This window comes from Polypterus senegalus, chromosome 2 (genome assembly GCF_016835505.1).
Source record: "Polypterus senegalus isolate Bchr_013 chromosome 2, ASM1683550v1, whole genome shotgun sequence".
Lineage (NCBI taxonomy): Eukaryota > Metazoa > Chordata > Cladistia > Polypteriformes > Polypteridae > Polypterus > Polypterus senegalus.
In genome coordinates, this window is record NC_053155.1 from 197,060,261 (window position 1) to 197,081,413 (window position 21,153).

The following is a 21,153-nucleotide window of genomic DNA, read 5'->3' on the forward strand; positions in this document are numbered from 1 at the left end:
CCCTTCCGCAAGGTTTTTAACCTGCAATTGCTCCAGGGATGCTGTACAATGGCTGACCCTGCGCTCTGACCCCAAGGACTATGCAAAAACTAACAAATTCCCAATGTAAGAAATTGTATAAGGTGACATAAATAAAAACAAAAAAAAAAAGTTTGTTTAAGGAAAAGCACACATAAGCAGTTTGTTTCAGATGACAGTTTGGAGTTTCTTTGGATAGTCAGGTTAGTATTCAACATGAACTTAGAAGTACAAAAGATGCCCAAAAATGAGTGCATCTACAAACAGGGAAAATAAATAAATAACACTGTTTTCGATCAGGATGTGGCAAGTAGGAAGCCAAATGTATAGTGAGTAGAGATGCCTTGTGCAACTTAAAGCTTCTCTTCATTCTGAAAAGCACAAACCTGCTGTTAAGGTAGAGAGCACATCAACAGGAGTGACAGACTATTTGTTGAGGCAAGTCTCATTATATTCCAAAGTGTACCATTAAAGAACCAATGAGGACTTCTCCTAGGCTGTAATGCATGTAGCTGTCTAGATGTCTGCTGTGCCAAAAAGAACACTGAATATTAAAAGACACTGTGTGGTAAAGTGAGGTCCACGGTTGATCAGCAATCACCACACTCGTGACTTTAAGGAAGGGGGCGTGATAGCATGGCAGGAGCAGTTCCCATTGTCGCCGGAGAACCGGTGAAGGGCTTATGCCTCCCCCAGACCATGTGGGGGTGACCGCCCTGTTGCCTATGGGGACCACGGGTACAGAGCTTTGAAGCTCAACCCTGTAGGGGCCCATGGTCACTGCCAGGGGGCGCCCCAATGCCTTTGGACCCTTGAACCTCAGCACTTCCAGCACACCTGGAAGTGCTGGGGGGAAGAGGAGCAGGGACACCTGGAGTGCTCCCGGGGATGCAGCCGGCAATTACACCACACTGGGGAGTGCCGGTGGAAGATTGCCGGGAAGCACCTGGAGCACATCCAGGTGTGTATATGTTGTTGGACTGTTTTAATAAAAGCACTTAACTCTCTTCCACCAACCGATTGGCTAAAGTGTTTTGTTCCCATTTGCCATGCACATCCGGTTATGTCATCGACGGTGTTGGGTTCAAGAGGCTCCCAAAACTGGAAGAGGGAGCATGGAGCAGGACCCGCACCGTCACAGTATGTTTCAGATTTCTTCCTTTTTTTGCTGTTATGGAAAAGAAACAGCAACCCTAAAAGTCCTTAAAATGTAACATAATAAGTAGTTAAAGGGTAGAGTGGTGGCTCGGAGGCTAGGCATCTGCCCTGGCAATCAGAAGGTTGCCAGTTCAAATTCTGTAAATGCCAGAAGTGACTCACTCCATTGTGCCCTTGAACAAGGCCATTAACCAGCAATTGCTTTGTCCTGGGTATGACGTTAAGCTGCTTCCAACCCTACAAACAAGTCCTCCAACTTGCAGGAAATACTCAGGGGTTGCTGGCAAGATTGAAACCCCAGCCACCGTAAAAAACCTCATGCTGTTCCACTGTGGTGCTGAGGTGTCACCCACTGCGCTCAGGTCCCAATCGAGGTGCTTCGTCGTGTGGTAGGTGCGGCAACATGCTATCAGCACATGCTCCAAATCTCTCTCTCTCTCTTTCTCTAAGTAGTTGAATATAAACCAAGTCTTGGATTAAATGGTTTGTTATTATTAAAGAACCAGTGTATATGAAGGTAGGTGGTATGGTTGGTAGTTAGGCTGCCTATGAAGCAAAACGTCGTGTTAAGTTTAAAAAACATGAGGCATGCATTGTATATTACTGTATGCACAAATTACAATTCCTAGCAATATATGGAACAAAAAATAACACAAACTGTTCATGTAGGAATAACATTTACATCTCTTTTCTGTGAAAACATATACTGACTTTTTGATTCCTAATAAATGATGAAACCTACTTCAGTCTACAGCAAAAGAAACAGCCAAAGCATTGAAAGAATCAGTTGTCACCCATTTCACACACATAAAATTCAAGCCTCCAGCTTTTTTCTGGAAACTGTTACAAACTATGGGTCAAGTATGTTATACCACAGGACGACTATGCCTAGAAGATCTGTGATGTATCTATCATTTGCTTCAGATGTAAACTCTCTATTTGAAATTCTGCCCTCAGGTATCGCTCTGTTGTATTCATTTCAAATGCAACATTCCTGAGTTTTCTCTATTCTGCATCATAATTTCATTTTCAGCCTGGAAGAATACAAATGATTTTGCTGAAAACAAATTACAATGCAAAACTTTGATACTCTGAGAAAAAAAAAATCATACACAAAGGCAGTAATCTAATATGCATTATACCGTAGAAGAAATATCAAAATGGGTCAGATATGCACATGATTAGGTTTGCATGCCTGATATGTTCCTGGCTGCTATTAGGGTGTTGAACTTTAAGCTAATCATAAAAAGGCAACTACCAGAAAAAGTTTTGTTGATCTGTATCAGTAGACTATTCAAACAAAACTCTACTAAGCTATTTACAGCAATGACACACACACACACACTGAGGAAAGGTGGTAACTTTTGAAATTTAACATTCAGACATTTGTGCTATGATTACATGACTTATGCTAAAGGAAGCCTAAATGACCTGCTTATTAGGCGTATAAACAAACTACACTAGTCTTACAATATTCCTGGATTATCAAATGAGAACTGCCTTGAACCATTATTGACAAAGTTTGGACTCTTTTGAACTTGTCTTGGAATGTCATACATTCATAATCAATAAATCTGAAAAGATGCTAGAAAAAGAGCAGCACATTTTAGCTGACATATTATGACAGGTATTGGGCCCATCTTATGTATTACCCAGACAGATGTCTCCAATAACTTGAGTTATATATCAGATATTAGGGATTAGATGATAAGTCTGATATCATGTAAGACTGAGCAGTCTATTAAGTGCTTGAGTAACTTTTTCAAATTTAATAGAAGTCACTGTGTTGTTTTAGAGAGTATACATCCTACAGATATAACAGTGTAAATCTATTTTAAAAAATAATTTCCCCTGCTTTGTATTGATCTTAGCAGGGTAGCTATTAAGAACACATTTCTACATCCAAAGATAGCAAGAGCACAGGGAGCTATGTGTTTGTAGTTCTTGGGTCACAGATTTGCACAAACACAGGAGGTCGTAGAAACAAGAAGGATTTTTATTCGAACACTGCAAACACATGAGCTTAAACGTGCTCCATGACAAGTCAGAGATGACAGTTCCGCTAGGAGCAGAGAGAGAGAGATAAAAGCAAACAATCAATTCCAAAACCGACAGGCGCTGCACAAGGCTTTTAAGTTAGCGAAGTATCGCGTGAGGCTTGTATTATGCGTTATAGCGCAAGTGAGAAGGTAAGGAGCAATGTGAGGGTAGTCTGTGTTTTAGGGGTATTCCTAGGGGCGTCTTTGTCCTCTTGTGGTGCGATCACTCCTCCAGCTTACAATATATAATACAAAGAGTATATGACACGTGTTTCACTCTATTTGAGGCTCATCAGGTGTACACACTTTTGCTTCCCCTTGCAGGGATCGAACCTCAGATTTCAGGACCTGAGATGAAGTCTCTGACATTGTGCCATGATGGCTGGTTCACTTTTTTGACATGGTCTAGATCGGAGTATTACATACATAGGTTTGATCACAATCTAATATTTGGGTGGTTAACTACCAGGTAACGCGTGTTGTTTATATATACAGGTTACGTACGAGATAGGGACTGTAGGTTTGTACTTAAGTTGAATTTGTATGAAAGTCGGAACAGGTACATTATTTTAATAAATGCTATTATGGACCGACTGTAACCAAGTGCTCTGCCATTGAATGATGGAGTTTTACCTCTTTCTGACCTTTTTATTATTTCTACTTTATTTTCAATGGTGATGGTTTTTCTCTTTTTAACTGTATCACCAGCACTTGCATCAGATTTGTGTTTCAGAGACATTCTTGAAGGGTGAAGACAAAAGGTTAATATGAGCTCTTCTGCACAGCACTGTACGGCAATCACAGCAGGAAGGCAACAGTTATTAACATGTCTGATGTATAGGGTGGTCCAAATCTAATTATGCAATTTTCATCACACTATAACTTATTAAGTTTATTACATTGAAAATCACCCGAAAAATCCCGGACCATCGAGAAGTGTGCGAACTGACAACATGAAGAATCGTCTTCGTGCCGAACTGGAATCATTTCTGCATAAATCAAAGTCATCCAGACGATCGAGATCTGCATAATTAGACCCGGACCACCCTGTACTGACAAGAGACAACTACCTGCTATGTACATAATAGTACAAGCAGGTTGGCAATTGAGAATGAATGGGGGCATCGAGGGGCAGTTCACCAGCCCACCTCACAGTCACCTCCACTACAGTATGCTGCCTGCAGCGTCTGCCTTAGCACCACTCCCATTCAACAAGCAGCCATCCAAGGCACACTACAATGCTACCCCCCGCCGCCCCGTTCACCCTCAATGGCCTCCATTCAGCCACAACTGGGTTACCGCTTGCATCATTACCAGCCGCCCACCGAGAATGAACGGGCAGCTGTGTGTGTTGGGTGGGCAGTGAAACCGCTTGCTGTCGGGAGCCGCCTGAGGGACAATACACTGCGCGAGCAGCGAAATCGCCCCCCTCCAGCGACCACTTGCAGTGTCCCCAGGCAGGAGATGACGGAGCGGCAGTTACTGAGGTGCATGCGTCGCAGCTGCGGCCTCGTTCATATGTCGCAGGTCGGATGTCCATAACCTGGGGACTACCTGTATATGTATGTATGTATATATATATATATATATTGTCACGCACACGCGAGTGGGAGACCGCGGAAGGATCTTAACACACCTGGGAAGACATTCGCCAGCAAGGAATGGCAGGGTACTAACTTTCTCCCTCTGCTTTCTCCATCTTTTCCTGACGTCATCGATCCCATCCTCCCTTACGGTTCCTTCCCAGCATTCCTCCACTTACGGCTCCTCCTTCATAAAATGGCCGCCGACGCCATGATTCAGCGTCGCGCTTATGAACTGTTTTGTCTACTGTATAATTTTGACCAGTTTTTTTCATTTATTATTGTGGATCGTCTACAATATACGGGGCCGGAAAACCCCTAACCCCAAACCTTTTTACAGTGGCGTAGTCGGCAGGATAGAAGATCCTTAGAGATGACCGAGGGACAGGACCTGAATACCGTGCTGCAGGGGATGAATGCCCAACTCCAAGCCCTGCAGCAAGCGCAAGCCGCTACCACTCGGGAGTTGGAGGCTATGAAGGCCAGGCTGGCAGAGGCCCAAAGAGCAAGACCAGACCCGACCAGACCCGCCCAGACCGACGCCTCCGCTACTGGTACCTATGACCGACGCGGATGATGTTGAGTCTTATTTGGGCATATTTGAACGGACGGCCACCCGGAACGAGTGGCAGCGGTCCGAGTGGGCGTCCATTCTGGCACCTTACCTGAAGGGACCGCGCAGCGGGCCTATTATGACCTCCCCGAGGAGGAGGGCGCGAACTCGACCTCCTCAAACCGGAGATCCTGGCCCGCTACGGCATCACGCCGGGCCAGCAGGCGGCAGAGTGGCGGAACTGGCAGTTCGACCCAGAAAAACCTGCCCGTGCCCAGGCCTTCGAGTTCTGGGGCAAGATGGGGCTGGCTACGGCCAGAGGGACCCCAGGCCCGGAGAGTAGTAGAGCAGGTGGCCTGTGAGGGCCTCGTGAACGCCATGCCCAGTTCCCTCGCCCAGCAGGTCCGGCGGCATCCATATAAGGACATGCTGGGTCTGAGCTGAGCCCTCTCGACGCACTGCGGTAGCGCCGCCAAGGCCTAAAGAAAAACCGGCCTCTCCGCGCTGTTACAAGTGTGGCGAGACCGGCCATCTGCTGCCAACCTTCCCCCTGAACATCACCTCGGAACCAATGGACTGCACCTGGGCATCAACGAAGAGGTACTGTACCCCGTCGCATCCCTTGGCGAGTCCAAACAAGGGAGTGGTGTTATTAAATGGGCACGCGGTGGTGGCTTTGTTTGATTTCGGCAGCAACATAACCATGCCCTCTCTCGTATCCACGACCTCTCGGTTAGGTCCGCCCGACCTGACGGTCTTGGGCTAAGGGGGGGATCGTGTCACGCACGCGCGAGTGGGAGACTGCGGAAGGATCTTAACACACCTGGGAAGACATTCGCCGGCAGGGAATGGCGGGGTACTAACTTTCTCCCTCTGCTTTCTCACAGGAAAAAAGACGCTCCGCCACCATAAGCCGGGTTTGCCCGCACTGCGTTACTTCCGCCCTTCCTCCTCCATCTTTTCCTGACGTCATCGATCCCATCCTCCCTTACGGTTCCTTCCCGGCAATCCTCCGCCATGATTCGGCGTCGCGCTTATGAACTGTTTTGTTTATAATTTTGACCAGTTTTTTTCATTTATTAATGTGGATCGTCTACAATATACGGGTCCGGAAAACCCCAAACCTTTTTGCTGTCTCCTCCTCAGTCTTTTACAGTATATATATATATATATATATATATATATATATATATATATATATATATATATATATATATATATATACATACTAGCAAAATCCCTGTGCTTCGCCACGGAGAATTAGTGTGTTAAAGAAGTTATGAAAAAGAAAAGGAAACATTTTAAAAATAACATAACATGATTGTCAATGTAATTGTTTTGTGACTGTTTTGAGTGTTGCTGTCATCAAGGATTTGATTATCATTATTTTTTTCAATCAGGTTCGTATTTGGAGGACGTGTTGTGTTCAAGTCACATTCCGTTAAATGTAAAGATAACAGGTTTCATTCATCGAAGTGTTCACTACCCAAATCGCTACAGGCAAGGAGGCACGTATTTTAAACGAAAAGGGAGAAGACAGCGAAGGAGCTGAAAAGTTAGAAGGTAAACTGTTTAAATAAAGAGCTGGGAAGGTGAATGGAAAGAAGCAGCCAGCGATAAAGCAAGGAAGACTCTGTAATAAGGACGGTTGGGTGTATGTAGAAGGTGTAACAATAGGATTGTTAAGCCTTATGATCATGTTCCCGCACGGAGGGTTTAGAGAGACACACCGGGAGAAGTAAAGAATAGGGAACCCTGTGTGACTGTTCTGCTGTTGTCCTTCGACAGTTCTGTGGCTATGCATATTTGTATGCACCTCTCTAAACTTGCACCACTGGTTCCGCAAACAATTCGGTCACGTATAAGGGAACTTTTAATCTCCCCGAAATTGCATGTGCTTGCTAACACTCTCAGATCTGTGACGTAGTTGTCTATATTTTCTCCCCTTGCCTGATTTCTTGAAAAAAATCTGTACCTTTCTACAGTTTCGTTTATTTTCGGGTTGTAATGTTCATCAAATTTACGTATCATTAAGTTCATGGTTAACTCATCAGGTCTTACATCACCGGTCAGCGCCTAACACAATTCTCTGCCGCTCTCTCCAATAAGATAACGGAATAATCTGACCTTAGTGTTTTCCTCTGCTTCCGGCATTGCAAATTCTGTGAATAATCTGAACTCGTCCTTCCATGTTTTCCATGACTTCACCAGGTCTTTAGCATCGAGGCTTAATGTCAGTGGTGGCCTCAGACCCTCCATTTTCCTTTCATGTTAAATCTCCGCGTCCTGAACTTTTAACAGAAAACTGGCGTGACTTTCGACACAGTTCTATCACCTACGGTGCCACCATGTTTCTCCCTCGAGATTATTAAAAGGCACTGACTCACGCTTCCAGTTTATGTCTGTTTATTTCACAGTAGTTAAAGCCAGAACAAAATCAGTTCACAGTTCAGCTTTACAGCCTGATTTCCTATTCGTTTGCATAAGCACAGTCCTTCACCAGCAATTTTAACTCAGTTACAGCAATTTTAACTCTGCCTAAAAGTGATCAAAAGTCTCGTTTATAGGCTGCATCTTCTCATTAAACTTGTACATCGCGAATATCGTATTCGTTGTGGGAATGTCAAACGCCAGCGGCAAACTGTCTGTGAACTTAATTTAAACTTAAGGTTTACACTGTGCTTTGTTTCCACAGTAGCTGCACTTTTGAATATGCTTGTATGCGTCACTCGCTTCATATTCTTTTGCTGCCTTCTTAATTGTGTTATGCGTTTTTTGAACAGGTTGCATTCATCGAAGTGTTCACTACCCAAATTGGTACTCGTGAAGCTTTACACCTTGCTTTCCTATTGATATGTGTGCAAAAGGCTTGTTCAGCGTCAGAGGGTTGTTACATCACACACTGCATGCATGGGTTTATCTTTCCCAGTCCTGCAAAGTCAGTTCACATGAGCCACTCGGAGTACATGCATCGAAGGTTCTCAGCTGTGCTTGTGCTATGTCGTGCGATCTTGCGATGTCTGCGGCTTTATTTAACGTTAGCTAAGACCCGGCACTTAAACGTTTCTCTCGCACTTTCGCTGAGTTTGTGCTTGACCATCTCATCTTCATTTGCATTAGCACAGTCCTTCACCCGCGAATATTTCACGGCAGCGTGTCTATTGGATAGCTGCTGACAGACGGCCTTATATGGGCAGGCACTCAATTCCGTGGGAGGCGTGATGATGCGGGACGCAACTTCGCCTCACACGGCGACCAAGCTGTAGGCTACAGCCGTATATATGGACAAAAGTAGGTTCCAGTTATGACCGTTATGCGTAGAATTTCGAAATGAAACCTGCCTAACTTTTGTAAGTAAGCTGTAAGGAATGAGCCTGCCAAATTTCAGCCTTCTACCTACACGGGAAGTTGGAGAATTAGTGATGAGTCAGTCAATCAGTGAGTCAGTCAGTGAGGGCTTTGCCTTTTATTAGTATAGATATATATATACAGTCATATGAAAAAGTTTGGGAATAGATTTTTAGTAAAGCAATATTTAGTTGTAAGAAATTAAATCAAATGTGAAAAACTGGCTGTGTAAAAATTTGGGTACCCTTGTAATTTTGCTGATTTGAATGCCTGTAACTGCTCAATACTGATTACTTGTAACTTGCAACACCAAATTGGTTGGATTAGCTCATTAAGCCTTGAACTTCATAGATAGGTGTGTCCAATCATGAGAAAAGGTATTTAAGGTGGTCAATTGCAAGTTGTGCTTCCCTTAGACTCTCCTCTGAAGAGTGACAGGATGGGATCCTCAAAGCAACTCTCAAAAGATCTGAAAACAGATTGCTTAGTATCATGGTTTAGGGGAAGGCTACAAAAAGCTATCTCAGAGGTTTAAACTGTCAGTTTCAACTGTAAGGAATGTAATCAGGAAATGGAAGGCCACAGGCACAGTTGCTGTTAAACCCAGGTCTTGGAGGCCAAGAAAAATACAAAAGCGGCATATGCGCAGGGTTGTGAGAATGGTTACAGACAACCCACAGATCACCTCCAAAGAACTGCAAGAACATCTTGCTGCAGATGGTGTATCTGTACATTGTTCTACAATTCAGTGCAATTTGCACAAAGAGCATCTGTATGGCAGGGTGATGAGAAAGAAGCCCTTTCTGCACTCACGCCACAAACAGAGTCGCTTGTTGTATGCAAATGCTCATTTAGACAAGCCAGATTAATTTTGGAACAAAGTGCTTTGGACTGATGAGACTGATAAGACAAATTCAGTTATTTGGTCATAATAAAATACGCTTTGCATGGCGGAAGAAGAACACCGCATTCCAAGAAAAACACCTGATACCTACTGTCAAATTTGGTGGAGGTTCCATCATGTTGTGGGGCTGTGTAGGTAGTTAAGGGATTGGGGCCCTTGTTAAAGTCAAGGGTCAGGTGAAATCAACCCAATAGCAACAAATTCTTCAGGATAATGTTCAAGCATCTGTCACAAAGTTGAAGTTACGTAGGGGATGGATATTCCAACAAGACAATAACCCAAAACGCAGTTCGAAATCTACAGGCATTCATGCAGAGGGAGACGTACAATGTTCTGGAATGGCGTCACAGTCCCCTGACTTGAATATCATTGAAAATCTATGGGATGATTTGAAGCAGGCTGTCCTTGCTCGGCAGCCATCAAATTTAACTGAACTGGAGAGATTTTGTATGGAAGAATGGTCAAAAATTCCTCCATCCAAAATCCAGACACTCATCAAAGGCTATAGGAGGCATCTAGAAGCTGTTATATTTGCAAAAGGAGGCTCAGCTAAGTATTGATGTAATATTTCTGTTGGGCTGCCCAAATTTATGCACCTGTCTAATTTTGTTATGATGCATATTGCATATTTTCTGTTAATCCAATAAACTCAATGTCACTGCTGAAATACTATTGTTTCTAAAAGGCATGTCATATATTAAAAGGAAGTTGCTACTTTGACAGCTCAGCCAATGATAAACAAAAATCCAAAGAATTAAGAGGGGTTCCCAAACTTTTTCATATGACTGCATATAAACATTTTGATTTTTAAAGGACTTTGGTCTGTAGGAAGTGCATTCTAAAAGGTTTTTGTTTTTAGTGGAAAAAACAAATTGAAACTTGGTGTATTTTAGGAAAGTGGTTGTCTTCTCTAGCTTCCATCAAATCAGCTCTCTTTCACTGACCTAATTTAACTGATAGTTTTTAATAAAATTCTGCTGGATAATCACCTAGGCCTGCAGATTCCCCTTTTGTAGAAATTTAACCGCACCCAAGATTTCACTGAGCAATGAGTCTATCCAGTTCATCTATACAAGATGCCTGGATCTGTGGCAATTGTATTAAATTTAAAAAGTAAGTAGTTAAAGCTTTATTTTAATTACATGTAGATAAGTAAAACTTTTACAGTATTCCTTATTTCTCTGTATTCAGTAATGTTGGTTTAAATAGCTTTCTTTTGTTTCTGCATTGGCATTTTGAACTTTGGTCTTATTTATTTGATAGGCCAGTGTTATATTAGCCTTTTCTCTGAGTTCATAATAAGAATAACATAATTACAATTGTAGTTTCTCCGTTTCTTTTGTAATATTTAAATTAAATTCATTTTCCAAGGTCAGTTCTTTTATATAGAGCTCAGTGTTGGGTGATTGCATATTCATAATTGATTTTTGACTTGTAACTAATTACATCTATTACTTTTCTAGTTTGCAAATGTAAGAAATAATTTGTTACACAGCAGCATAGTGGAAAGCACTGCTATGGATCCAGCATCCTAGGTTTGAAACTCACACCCTGTTGCTGAATATGTGGAGTCTGCATGTTCTCCCCATGTCTGTATGGCTTTCTTCTCTGTATATTCTTGGTTTTATCCCACAAAACAAAACATATGCATGTTAGAGTTATTGATGACTTTCAACTGGCAACAGTGCCGGGTATAAGTGGGTGCAGAAGTGGGTCCTGTGATGGACTTGTGTCCTGTCTAAGGCTATTTCTTTCCTTGTACCCAGTACTGCTGGGTTAGGCTCTGGCATCTCAACCACCTGAGGCCATGAATTGGATTTTCATATTACATATTGTTTCTTTTCCCAACTCAATCTCTCTTCAACTTTTGTTAACTTTTAATATTCAATTAATTATCCTGTATGAATGCTAAAATAGTGGCCTGGATGTTATGAATTAAGAGCTGATCTTTTTTTTTTTCTTTTTAGTTCTTGATGGAGACTGTTGACATTCCCATTTACAAAGTCTAACACCTGATTAAAAGTTATCCATGTTTTGTGTTTACCAGTGATATCTGAAAGTAAATTTATGAGTGATCATAACAAATTGATAATTGATTAGCCTTTATAAATTTAACAGTTCATGTTCTGAAGTCATGTATAGAAGAAACCAAGACATACAAACATTTCTTACTGTTAAACTGTGATTTCAGTTTGCTGAAACAGTTTCTGATCAGCTTAAATCATACACAGATTTACATTGGTAGTACTTAAAATTTCCACTTCTGTAAGAAGATGTCAATATCTAACATTAACTGGTTTAATTCATCACAAAATTCAAATATAATTTTCTACATTAGGTCTCTTTTATATATGTAATGTCCAAAATGCTATTCCTTCATTGTTTTCCATTAATTAACAACATTGTCAAGGCAATTTACATAATCTCCCCCACAGATTTCTTTTCTCAGTTGTTCAGTTAAAACACAGAGAGCCCAAAAAGAAATTATTTAAACAATGAAGTTACAGTATACCAATATGAAGTCATACTCTACCTGTTTATCAAAAGCAACCCAGGATGGAAGAGCACTGCCATCCCCCTTGGGGTAGACTGAGAATTTGGGTCGAATCGTTTGCCCAGGCAGCAACTCGCCACCGATGCCCGGCTTCTCCTCACCTACCATCATCGGAGTTCCATTAGAAATATCAAAGTGCTGTGACTTGTGGAACTTCTCTTTCCCCAGCTATAACAAAGAGATACATTATACATTTATTTTACTGAATAATAAAATAAAATACCTGCATTTAATATAGTTTGCACTTATTATAACTATCTGTAGTGGTAGCTACTGATTAAATTGCTATTAATAGTAGCATTATTACAAATATTAATTATGGTATTATTATTTCTGTATATTTGGCAGAGTCCTTAATCAAAATTGACTGAGATCAGTATAGATTGTAGCTGTTTACATATATTTATTTACTTAATACCTGTCCTACAGTGCATCCGGAAAGTACTCACAGCGCATCACTTTTTCCACATTTTGTTATGTTACAGCCTTATTCCAAAATGGATTAAATTCATTTTTTCCTCAGAATTCTACACACAACACCCCATAATGACAATGTGAAAAAAGTTTACTTGAGGTTTTTGCAAATTTATTAAAAATAAAAAAATATAAAGAAATCACATGTACATAAGTATTCATAGCCTTTGCTCAATACTTTGTTGATGCACCTTTGGCAGCAATTACAGCCTCAAGTCTTTTTGAATATGATGCCACAAGCTTGGCACACCTATCCTTGGCCATTTTCGCCCATTCCTCTTTGCAGCACCTCTCAAGCTCCATCAGGTTGGATGGGAAGCGTCGGTGCACAGCCATTTTAAGATCTCTCCAGAGATGTTTAATCGGATTCAAGTCTGAGCTCTGGCTGGGCCACTCAAGGACATTCACAGAGTTGTCCTGAAGTCACTCCTTTCATATCTTGGCTGTGTGCTTAGGGTCGTTGTCCTGCTGAAAGATGAACTGTCACCCCAGTCTGTGGTCAAGAACGCTCTGGAGCAGGTTTTCATTCAGGATGTCTCTGTACATTGCTGCAGTCATCTTTCCCTTTATCCTGACTAATCTCCCAGTTCCTGCCGCTGAAAAACATCCCCACAGAATGATGCTGCCACCACCATGCTTCACTGTAGGGATGGTATTGGCCTGGTGATGAGCGTTGCCTGGTTTCCTCCAAACGTGACGCCTGGCATTCACACTAAAGAGTTCAATCTTTGTCTCATCAGACCAGAGAATTTTGTTTCTCATGGTCTGAGAGTCCTTCAGGTGCCTTTTGGCAAACTACATGCAGGCTGCGATGTGCCTTTTACTAAGGAGTGGCTTCAATCAGGCGTAGAATTCTGTATGGATGTGTAGAATTCTGAGGAAAAAATGAATTTAATCCAACAAAATATGGAAAAAGAGATGCGCTGTGAATAATTTACAGATGCACTGTACCTATCTAAGATGGGTTAAAATCTAAGTAATCAATGTAGACCTCATTGCTAATGTTTGCAGTGCAGCATCTATTAGGATGTATTTTGTAATGCATATAGTAATAAAATGCATTGCATTTGTCATTCCAACAGATGTCGCATTATAAACATCTGTAGTAATAAAATGCATTATTACCAATGTTTGAGATGCACAGTATGTTGGAATGACAAGTGGAACCCATTATATTATTACAAATCTGTTGGAAAGACAGAGACATATGGATGGATACACAGACACATACTCATTTTCAAGGTGGATTTTACCATCTTGTGCACGGGCAGGTTAAGCAACATGCAGAGACCATGCAGAGAGTAACCATCATCAGGTCTTTTATAGTGCAATGTCTTATCCACTACATGTACACTTACATACAAATACAGAGATATATATCATTCTAGCCTCCTCTGGTGCTCACAGGTAATTCTGTACTTCTAAGCCCCAGCTAAAACAACAAGCTACTTACAGAATACCTCAGATGCTACCCTCTAATGGCCAAACGATATCTAACATGTTTCTCCATGGACTGGAACCCAATTCTACTGACCAGAAGTAATGAAATCCAAGGCTCATGTGACCCTTCCTTCTGGCAGCCTTCTAAATGACACAATAGTGAACTTGTTGTTTTACTATTAGTACCCTGTAATGTCACGTAAGTGTCTGGTAGTTGTCATAAGGGTCAGTACTTGTCCTATGTTCACACTACATATTGTTTCCTGCCTAGCACCTGATTAGTAGCAGCAGCAAGATTGGGCCTAAATTTGTCACAAGAGGGCCTAATGTTACTGTTAATGTATTACTGTTTAAATATACATCCAATAAAGAAAACATTTTAGAAGTTCAGTCATTGCATTGAAAACTTCATCATCTGCTTTTTTATTTCTAGTTGAATGTGTAGTCTGAATGATTTTTGATAATATGAAGATAAATCCACTTACAAATGGTGAAGATTAACTGACTGCCTATTTTTTGTCAATATGTAACACATACCAGCCTATAGCAAGACACACACGTCCAAATAATACCTGTTCAAATTTTGACCTCTGACCAATAGCATTATATAAAAGCAAACAGTCTGATTACTGTTTTGCCATTTCTTATAATTTCTGTATACATGCCTGATGTGTGCGCTTCAACTCTCTGAACACACACGTGAATCAGCCCTAAATTATATTATTACAAAAATGCCAGAGTTGAATCTTTTGATATCCTGTTTTCCAGGCACTTTCTGTTACCTGTTGTACCAAAGAGCAGCAAAGCTGCGCACATTTGAGTCTGTGGCCCTTTAATGTCAGATAATTCAGTGACCTGGGGGATCCCTCAACATTTGCCCGCTGGGTTGGTGTAGATAATCAAGCACGTGCAATAGTAATGCTAATGGCAAAATCTCCACTGAAGTGAATAAGGCTAGTGGTAATGTCTTTACATGCCACTGGGGTATCACCAAAATTCACGGTCGTCTTAACTTATGGGCACTGGCCAGAGGCTTCAGGACCATAGGGGCCCACAATGTCTCTATGATGCTGTTAAGAGGGCCCTGCCAAAGTTCAGACTGTCATGTTATGCTCTTATGTTTATTTCCTTTAGCTAATTAAACCCTAAAAGAGTTGTTTAACATTGTTCGTGTATCCTCCACTAAGACCTACCCCAACTAGTAACTTCAGTATATAATCTCACACAAGAGCATTGAAAACATATCCTTACCACAAGAAAAATAGTACCTGGAATATGTAATAAAATGGTTATTTCCAGAACCCATTTGTTGCCACAAACATGCATTGGAAATATAGAAGGTGAAACAACTGAACAACTGTCTTAGCTTGAAAAAATTGACATATTAAGCTTTTCCTCCATGCCTCCATACCATTTTTTTATTTATAAAAAGTGCTTAACTATAGGACACAGTCTCACATGGCAAATGCATGTACACTATGTTTGTGAAGAAATGACTTTGACTTGAAAAATAAACTTATCCTTTAAATATAAATGTAGAAACAATGTGAACAGACTTCATCACTATTAAAAACAACAGTACTGCTCACAAAAATAATCATTGGGTTATGTAGCCATTACTGTACCTAACTTACCTTAGGAGGATTTAATTTATAAAGTACTGTATATGTATTTAAACATGCCTTTAGAACATCTGTGATTAAACAGTGACTTTAAGTTGATTCAAATGAAAATATTCATGCTCCTATTATGCTTTACATATGTTTGTAATCCAATTGATATAATTTTGCTGAATTTCATAATAACTCAGTTCATTTAAGTTAGGCAAACACATCTGAGGAGCACAGAATCATATTAGAACGTCACACAACAATTTCACTCTTTAATTAATACTGTTTTTATCAGTATGCTGCTGCTGGAGTATGTGAATTTCCCCTTGGGGATTAATAAAGTATCTATCCATCTATTTATCTATCAATGCAGTTCCCCCTTCCCAGCTCCTCTCTTATGACCTCACTGTCCGGCAATTACAGAGCCGCATTTATCCACACATGGCTAGCTGGCGGTTTGTAACAGCGGTTCGGTTTCACAAATAAAAAAATATATATTTATATATATATATATATTCACGCAGAGGTAAAGCTTTATCATTCGCACGTTGTTAGGTTTGTTAAGGGCATCAAATTATCCCAAGACACCGCCAGAGCTTGAGCGCTCAAAAAACAACAGAGCATGGAGCGAAAGACATCTAATTAAAAAATCCTCTCTGGCCTGCACGAAAATATAGAGTACGACAGCACTTACATTCGTGTTAAAAGAATAACCGGGTAGAAGCGGTAAAGCCATGTCGACAAACTGCGCTTTTTCCAAGGAGACTCCAGAGCCCGCTGAACTGGTGCACTCTGCCTCCAAGTTAACTTTCTCGTTGTCATGGGAATGCGTCGTTTGTGTAAATGCTGCTTGGCTACAGCGGCGAAGACGCATAGAGAAGCGCATGCTCAGTGCGACCTGTCTGCTTTCTGCGCAGCTGCTGACTGCTGATCTGCGTGGAGAAAAGCGAGAAGTGGGCGGAATGGGTTGTTATTCAGGTCTGGTCGTGTTATGTATGAGTTATAATCACACTAAGACAGGGCGACAAACGATGCACATGTGTTAAATTACCTTCGTAAAGTTACTAGACCTTTTACCATTATATCCTGCGTGGGGAATGTTCTGAGCTACACATTAATGAAAAAATAATACTGCAAACTGAAATCGAAATTCAAGCTGCAAGAGGCTCACACGGCAAAATGTAACATTACATTTTCAGGTACATCCAATTCAGTGAGCCAGGGAGTCTATTCCGGCAATGGGGTTCGTCCTCAGCCGTCGTGTCACTCTTAAACAAGTCTGAAAATGTGGTTCGGCAGCAAGCTAATCGTGGTCATGTGGATCAGACATCAAAACAAAAGAGTGCAACGCTTTTGGAAGCTTCAGACTACTGGGAAAAGGGACCCGTTAAACTATTTTCACAATTTATATCTGATGATGTGATCGACAGAAACTGAAAAGTTGAATCTACAATAGCCCTACAGTGATTGAGAATGGAAATCCCGATTCTATATCTTGTTATATTGTACTTCATAACGGTTTGCGTTTGGTGCCACTTTTATAAACTCAGTAATAACTCAGGTAGAAGTGTACTAAGATGTGGCAATTAAAACAAGCCAAATGTGTAATAGTGATAGATTCTGTGCACAGTACTTTGAAACCCTTGTGCGTGCAGTATTAGTTTTCCAATTATTTCGGATTGGAATACTTTGTTTAGTGGATAGAGTTTCTGTCATTAATAAGTAATCAAATTGTTACCCTTTGTTTTGTTACTAAGGGCATCGCCATACACATAATAGGGTCTTTGTGATTTAAAATATAAAATTGTGTACCATAAAAAAACTCCATAACTGTGCACAAGTCTATCTAGTGCATCTTTGGATTTCTGTTTACTTTAAAACTGAACTATGCATGTTCTTATCAGCAGAATCACTAACTTCTGTACCAATTAAGTTGCATTTTTTGTTGATTGTTTTTGGGATAAATTTTTGCAATACCAGTTCCCTCTCAAGAACTTACTTCATTCACTCATAAAAACAAAGGTGCCAAAGTGGCCCTACAGGATGATGCCATAGGGCAGGGATGTTGAACTCCTGGCCTGGAGAGCCGGTGGCTGCAGATTTTCATTCCAACCCTTTTCCTAATCAGTAACCAGTTTTCACTGATATTTAAATAATTTTTCCTTCATGTTTTTAAGGATTCAATCCTCTGAATTCACCCTTTTCTTCATCAAATGACAACCAAACAGAATTGAGACGCGAAACGAGCCAACAGCTGAACAGTGTGTACGCCAAGTTCCATGCATTTCCACTTTATAACTCCCAACGAATGTGAACTTTAACACACATGCATGCACCTACAGCCCCAACACAATTCCTTCCAGAATTTTGCATTTGGTTAAAAAACAATGGAAAAGGCGTGTGAAAAAAGAGGATTTCAGTGAATGTAAAGTGCTGGCAAGGAAAAACATACTATTTGTCGGCTTAAGCACTTTGTTAGCTTACTATTTGTTGGTACAAGCAGCAAAAGCGTGGTAGAGAAACTTGAAAGTTCAAGTTCAGAAAGTCGCACAGTGCCCGAAAGAAAAAAGAAGTGGTCAGATGTCACAGTTGACATGAAAAGGTGCGTCGCAGCCCACTGTCTGTTTATTCAGTTTCAAACAATATTACAAAAGCTGACTCCCGTGCAATGGTCAGGCAGTGATGATGCTGTTGTGATGAACGTCTTCGAATGCTGGCTCCACACGAACCTCTGCCTCGGAAATGCTGGGAGACCATCTGACTGCTGATTGACTGTTCAGGAGGTAAAAAAATGCAATAATGGATGTTGTAAGAGATGTGGCCAGTGAACTAAGGAATATAAGGGCTGTACTATTTGATATTGATCACAAATTAAATGAAGTGGTTACAAAATAAATGCTGCATCTGTTTACCTATTTTTACATTCTGCTAATTACATTCAAACAAAATTGTAATGCTGTCCGATCTAGTTGATCATTTGGTGGGTCAGTTTCATCATACCACATCTCTTCAGGTATGGGCAAGCCACAATTGTGTGTCACATTATGCGGCACACTACATGCTTGCAAACTGTGACACACTTTCTGTGCACTATAGAGTAGCACATTAATAAAGTGGAAATGCTTTCTATTTACATAAGCAAATCTATTCTCCGCAGGAGCCTTAATAGCATAGCGTTGGCACCGAGCACCACAAAAGACCACTTCTCTGCTCTTTACTTTGAGGTGACTCACTGTTGTTAAAGGGCTTCTTTCCTTTTGGCACACTAGTTGGAAAAAGCACCTGTGACTGTGCTGAGTTGCTGTTTTTATAGGTTCTCCAGCTATATATGATGTAATGCCAGCTCATTCTGTTGGTGATTCATTCCTGGCTGATGTAACTTGTCCAGTGCCATTGCAATGGCAATGTGCGTACAGCTGACTGCTCTGATTACATTTGAAAACCGGACGTTGCTGCGAATTGTGCTTTTATATTTGCCAGTTCAACCAGGTTGTAAGGAAATCTTATATATCTGAATGACAAGCAGATAATACCATCCTATACAGCTGGCATGGAGTGACTCAGTGATGATTGTGAAACACTTGATCGGTCAGCAAGTCCTGTGACTAAAAACCTGAGACTGGACAGAACTTGCAAAGGAGCAGGTAGAGCACAATTTCTCAAAGTCTGCCTTTGTAAAGCAGGAGCCAATTCAGCACACAGCAACAAGAGGATATCTCTTGGAAATCGTAATCAATTTAGAAGCCAGTCATCATCATCTATAAATACGTGCTCTCTTCTAATTCTTCTATTTGCGATGTCTTCTAACAACGTTAAAGCAGCTATGGTAGTTGAAATAGCTTGGTCATTCTGTGCACCATTATATTGTTACAGAATGATTACATTCAAGTGAATTAAATTTGTATACAATATGCAATTAATTTTGGTGTATTTGATAACTTCCACATCATTGATGCAATTATGAAAAAGAAAGGTAAATGAGACAGAAACAGTAGCACTGCTTTGATGCTGGGTGCCGCCAGTTTGCAAAACTGTGCAGAAACGTTTGTAAACAAAGTAGGGGACTACCGCAAAAATGTGCGTGGCTTTACGCCAAGTTTAGTTTTTATACATCTCACAGTGTGCGAGGAAATGGTATACACAACGTTTTTGTGTGTATGCACCGTTTATATATGAGGCCCCAGTCCTGTCCTGCTCCATTCCACTTCCTTAAACAGAGTGGCTGGCCACAAACTTGGGACCACTGAATCTGTAAGCTGTTTCTTATATACTGTAAGTGAGTGAAAGATGAACTCCTTTAGTAAAGTGGCAATAAAGGATTCTTTGTAATCCCAAGGCCCTGAAGTCAAGTCCTGTTTCTGTATTAGGGAAGCTGAGTAACGAAAATTGAGGGGAAATTGTTTTTGCCCCGTGCAGATTCCTCAGTTGGGATGCTACCGCATACTTTAAACTTTTTGTTTCTTTTTACACTTAATAGGACTTTCCTCATAATACACAGAGGTGAGCATAGGCCTTGCAAAAAGAATGAATGCTTATAGAGTGATAGCATCTGATATGTTCCCATTATTGAAGACAGAAATAAAATGTTAAAAGTGATTTTTAGCCTAACTAGTGACCCTAAGATGGCCCACCATAAAAGAGCTTGACTGTGCAGTTTGATGAACTGACACCACATCATGCAGATTAAAAGGCTTTAGTGGATGGATGGATGAAACCTTTAAAAGTTAATAAACAGTTTTAAAAGTGAACATTTTGGTATTGCCAAATATTTTAATATTTATTATTACTATCATAGTAAATAATTTAACTTTTTACTTAAAACAGTATTATGTACTGTATATTCTGTGATGAAAGTATGAGGGTATTTCGAACATACACTCAAAAGTTTATTCAAAGGCTTGTACATTTACAAGCACAACATGAAGTCTTAAAGTACTTTTCACATAATCTCCAAACCTTTCTAGACATTTCTTCTGCTTACACTAAGGCATCCATTCCCACCCAGGAGGTATCGATGTCAAGGAGCTGCAGCCACATAGTCAGTGTTTCAAAAATACCTATGAGTTGTACATTACTTACCAGCCCTTTGCTTTCTCTAAGAACCACGGAGACAGATGGAAGACATTTAGTGTGTGGTCCAGGCTCTGAGGTGGTTGGTCTAGCATCTCCTGTATAAAGCACCAAAACAGCTTAAGAGTGGGCCTACACGGTGCAGTCTGCCATCACCATATGGCACACGTTTCTAGCTGTTGACGGTGTATTTCAGCTGGGTTTGTGATCCTTGGAAAGCCAAGATCCAATCCCATTACACACACTTCTGTTAGGCCTTGTTTTGAGGCATCCTGCCATCTTCAATGTGACGTTCGCAGCAGTAGTTCAGTTGCATTCCCTGATGGCCTGAAATAATCCCACAGTTTGTTAACAAGTAGTTAATCATGTCACTCAGTGTTTAAAGTCAGAGGATCAGTTATT

At 40.9% G+C, this 21,153-nt stretch overlaps 1 protein-coding gene across 3 annotated transcripts in view; it reads right to left on the reverse strand.

The window, feature by feature from the left end:
* The window catches only part of efhc2 (EF-hand domain (C-terminal) containing 2), a 114,468-nt gene that overhangs the window by 69,797 nt on the left and 23,518 nt on the right, over positions 1–21,153 (reverse strand). The window contains exons 1-2 of one of the 3 annotated variants that reach the window (XM_039745148.1): positions 20,761–20,974; positions 12,137–12,325 (exon numbers count right to left, since the gene is read on the reverse strand). In XM_039745148.1, the coding sequence (XP_039601082.1) occupies positions 12,137–12,268 (132 nt within the window). In that variant the 5' untranslated portion in view covers positions 12,269–12,325; positions 20,761–20,974. Of the gene's footprint in view, positions 1–12,136; positions 12,326–16,375; positions 16,497–20,760; positions 20,975–21,153 lie in introns of those variants that run through there. The other 2 variants (XM_039745146.1, XM_039745147.1) reach the window with 2 other exon arrangements.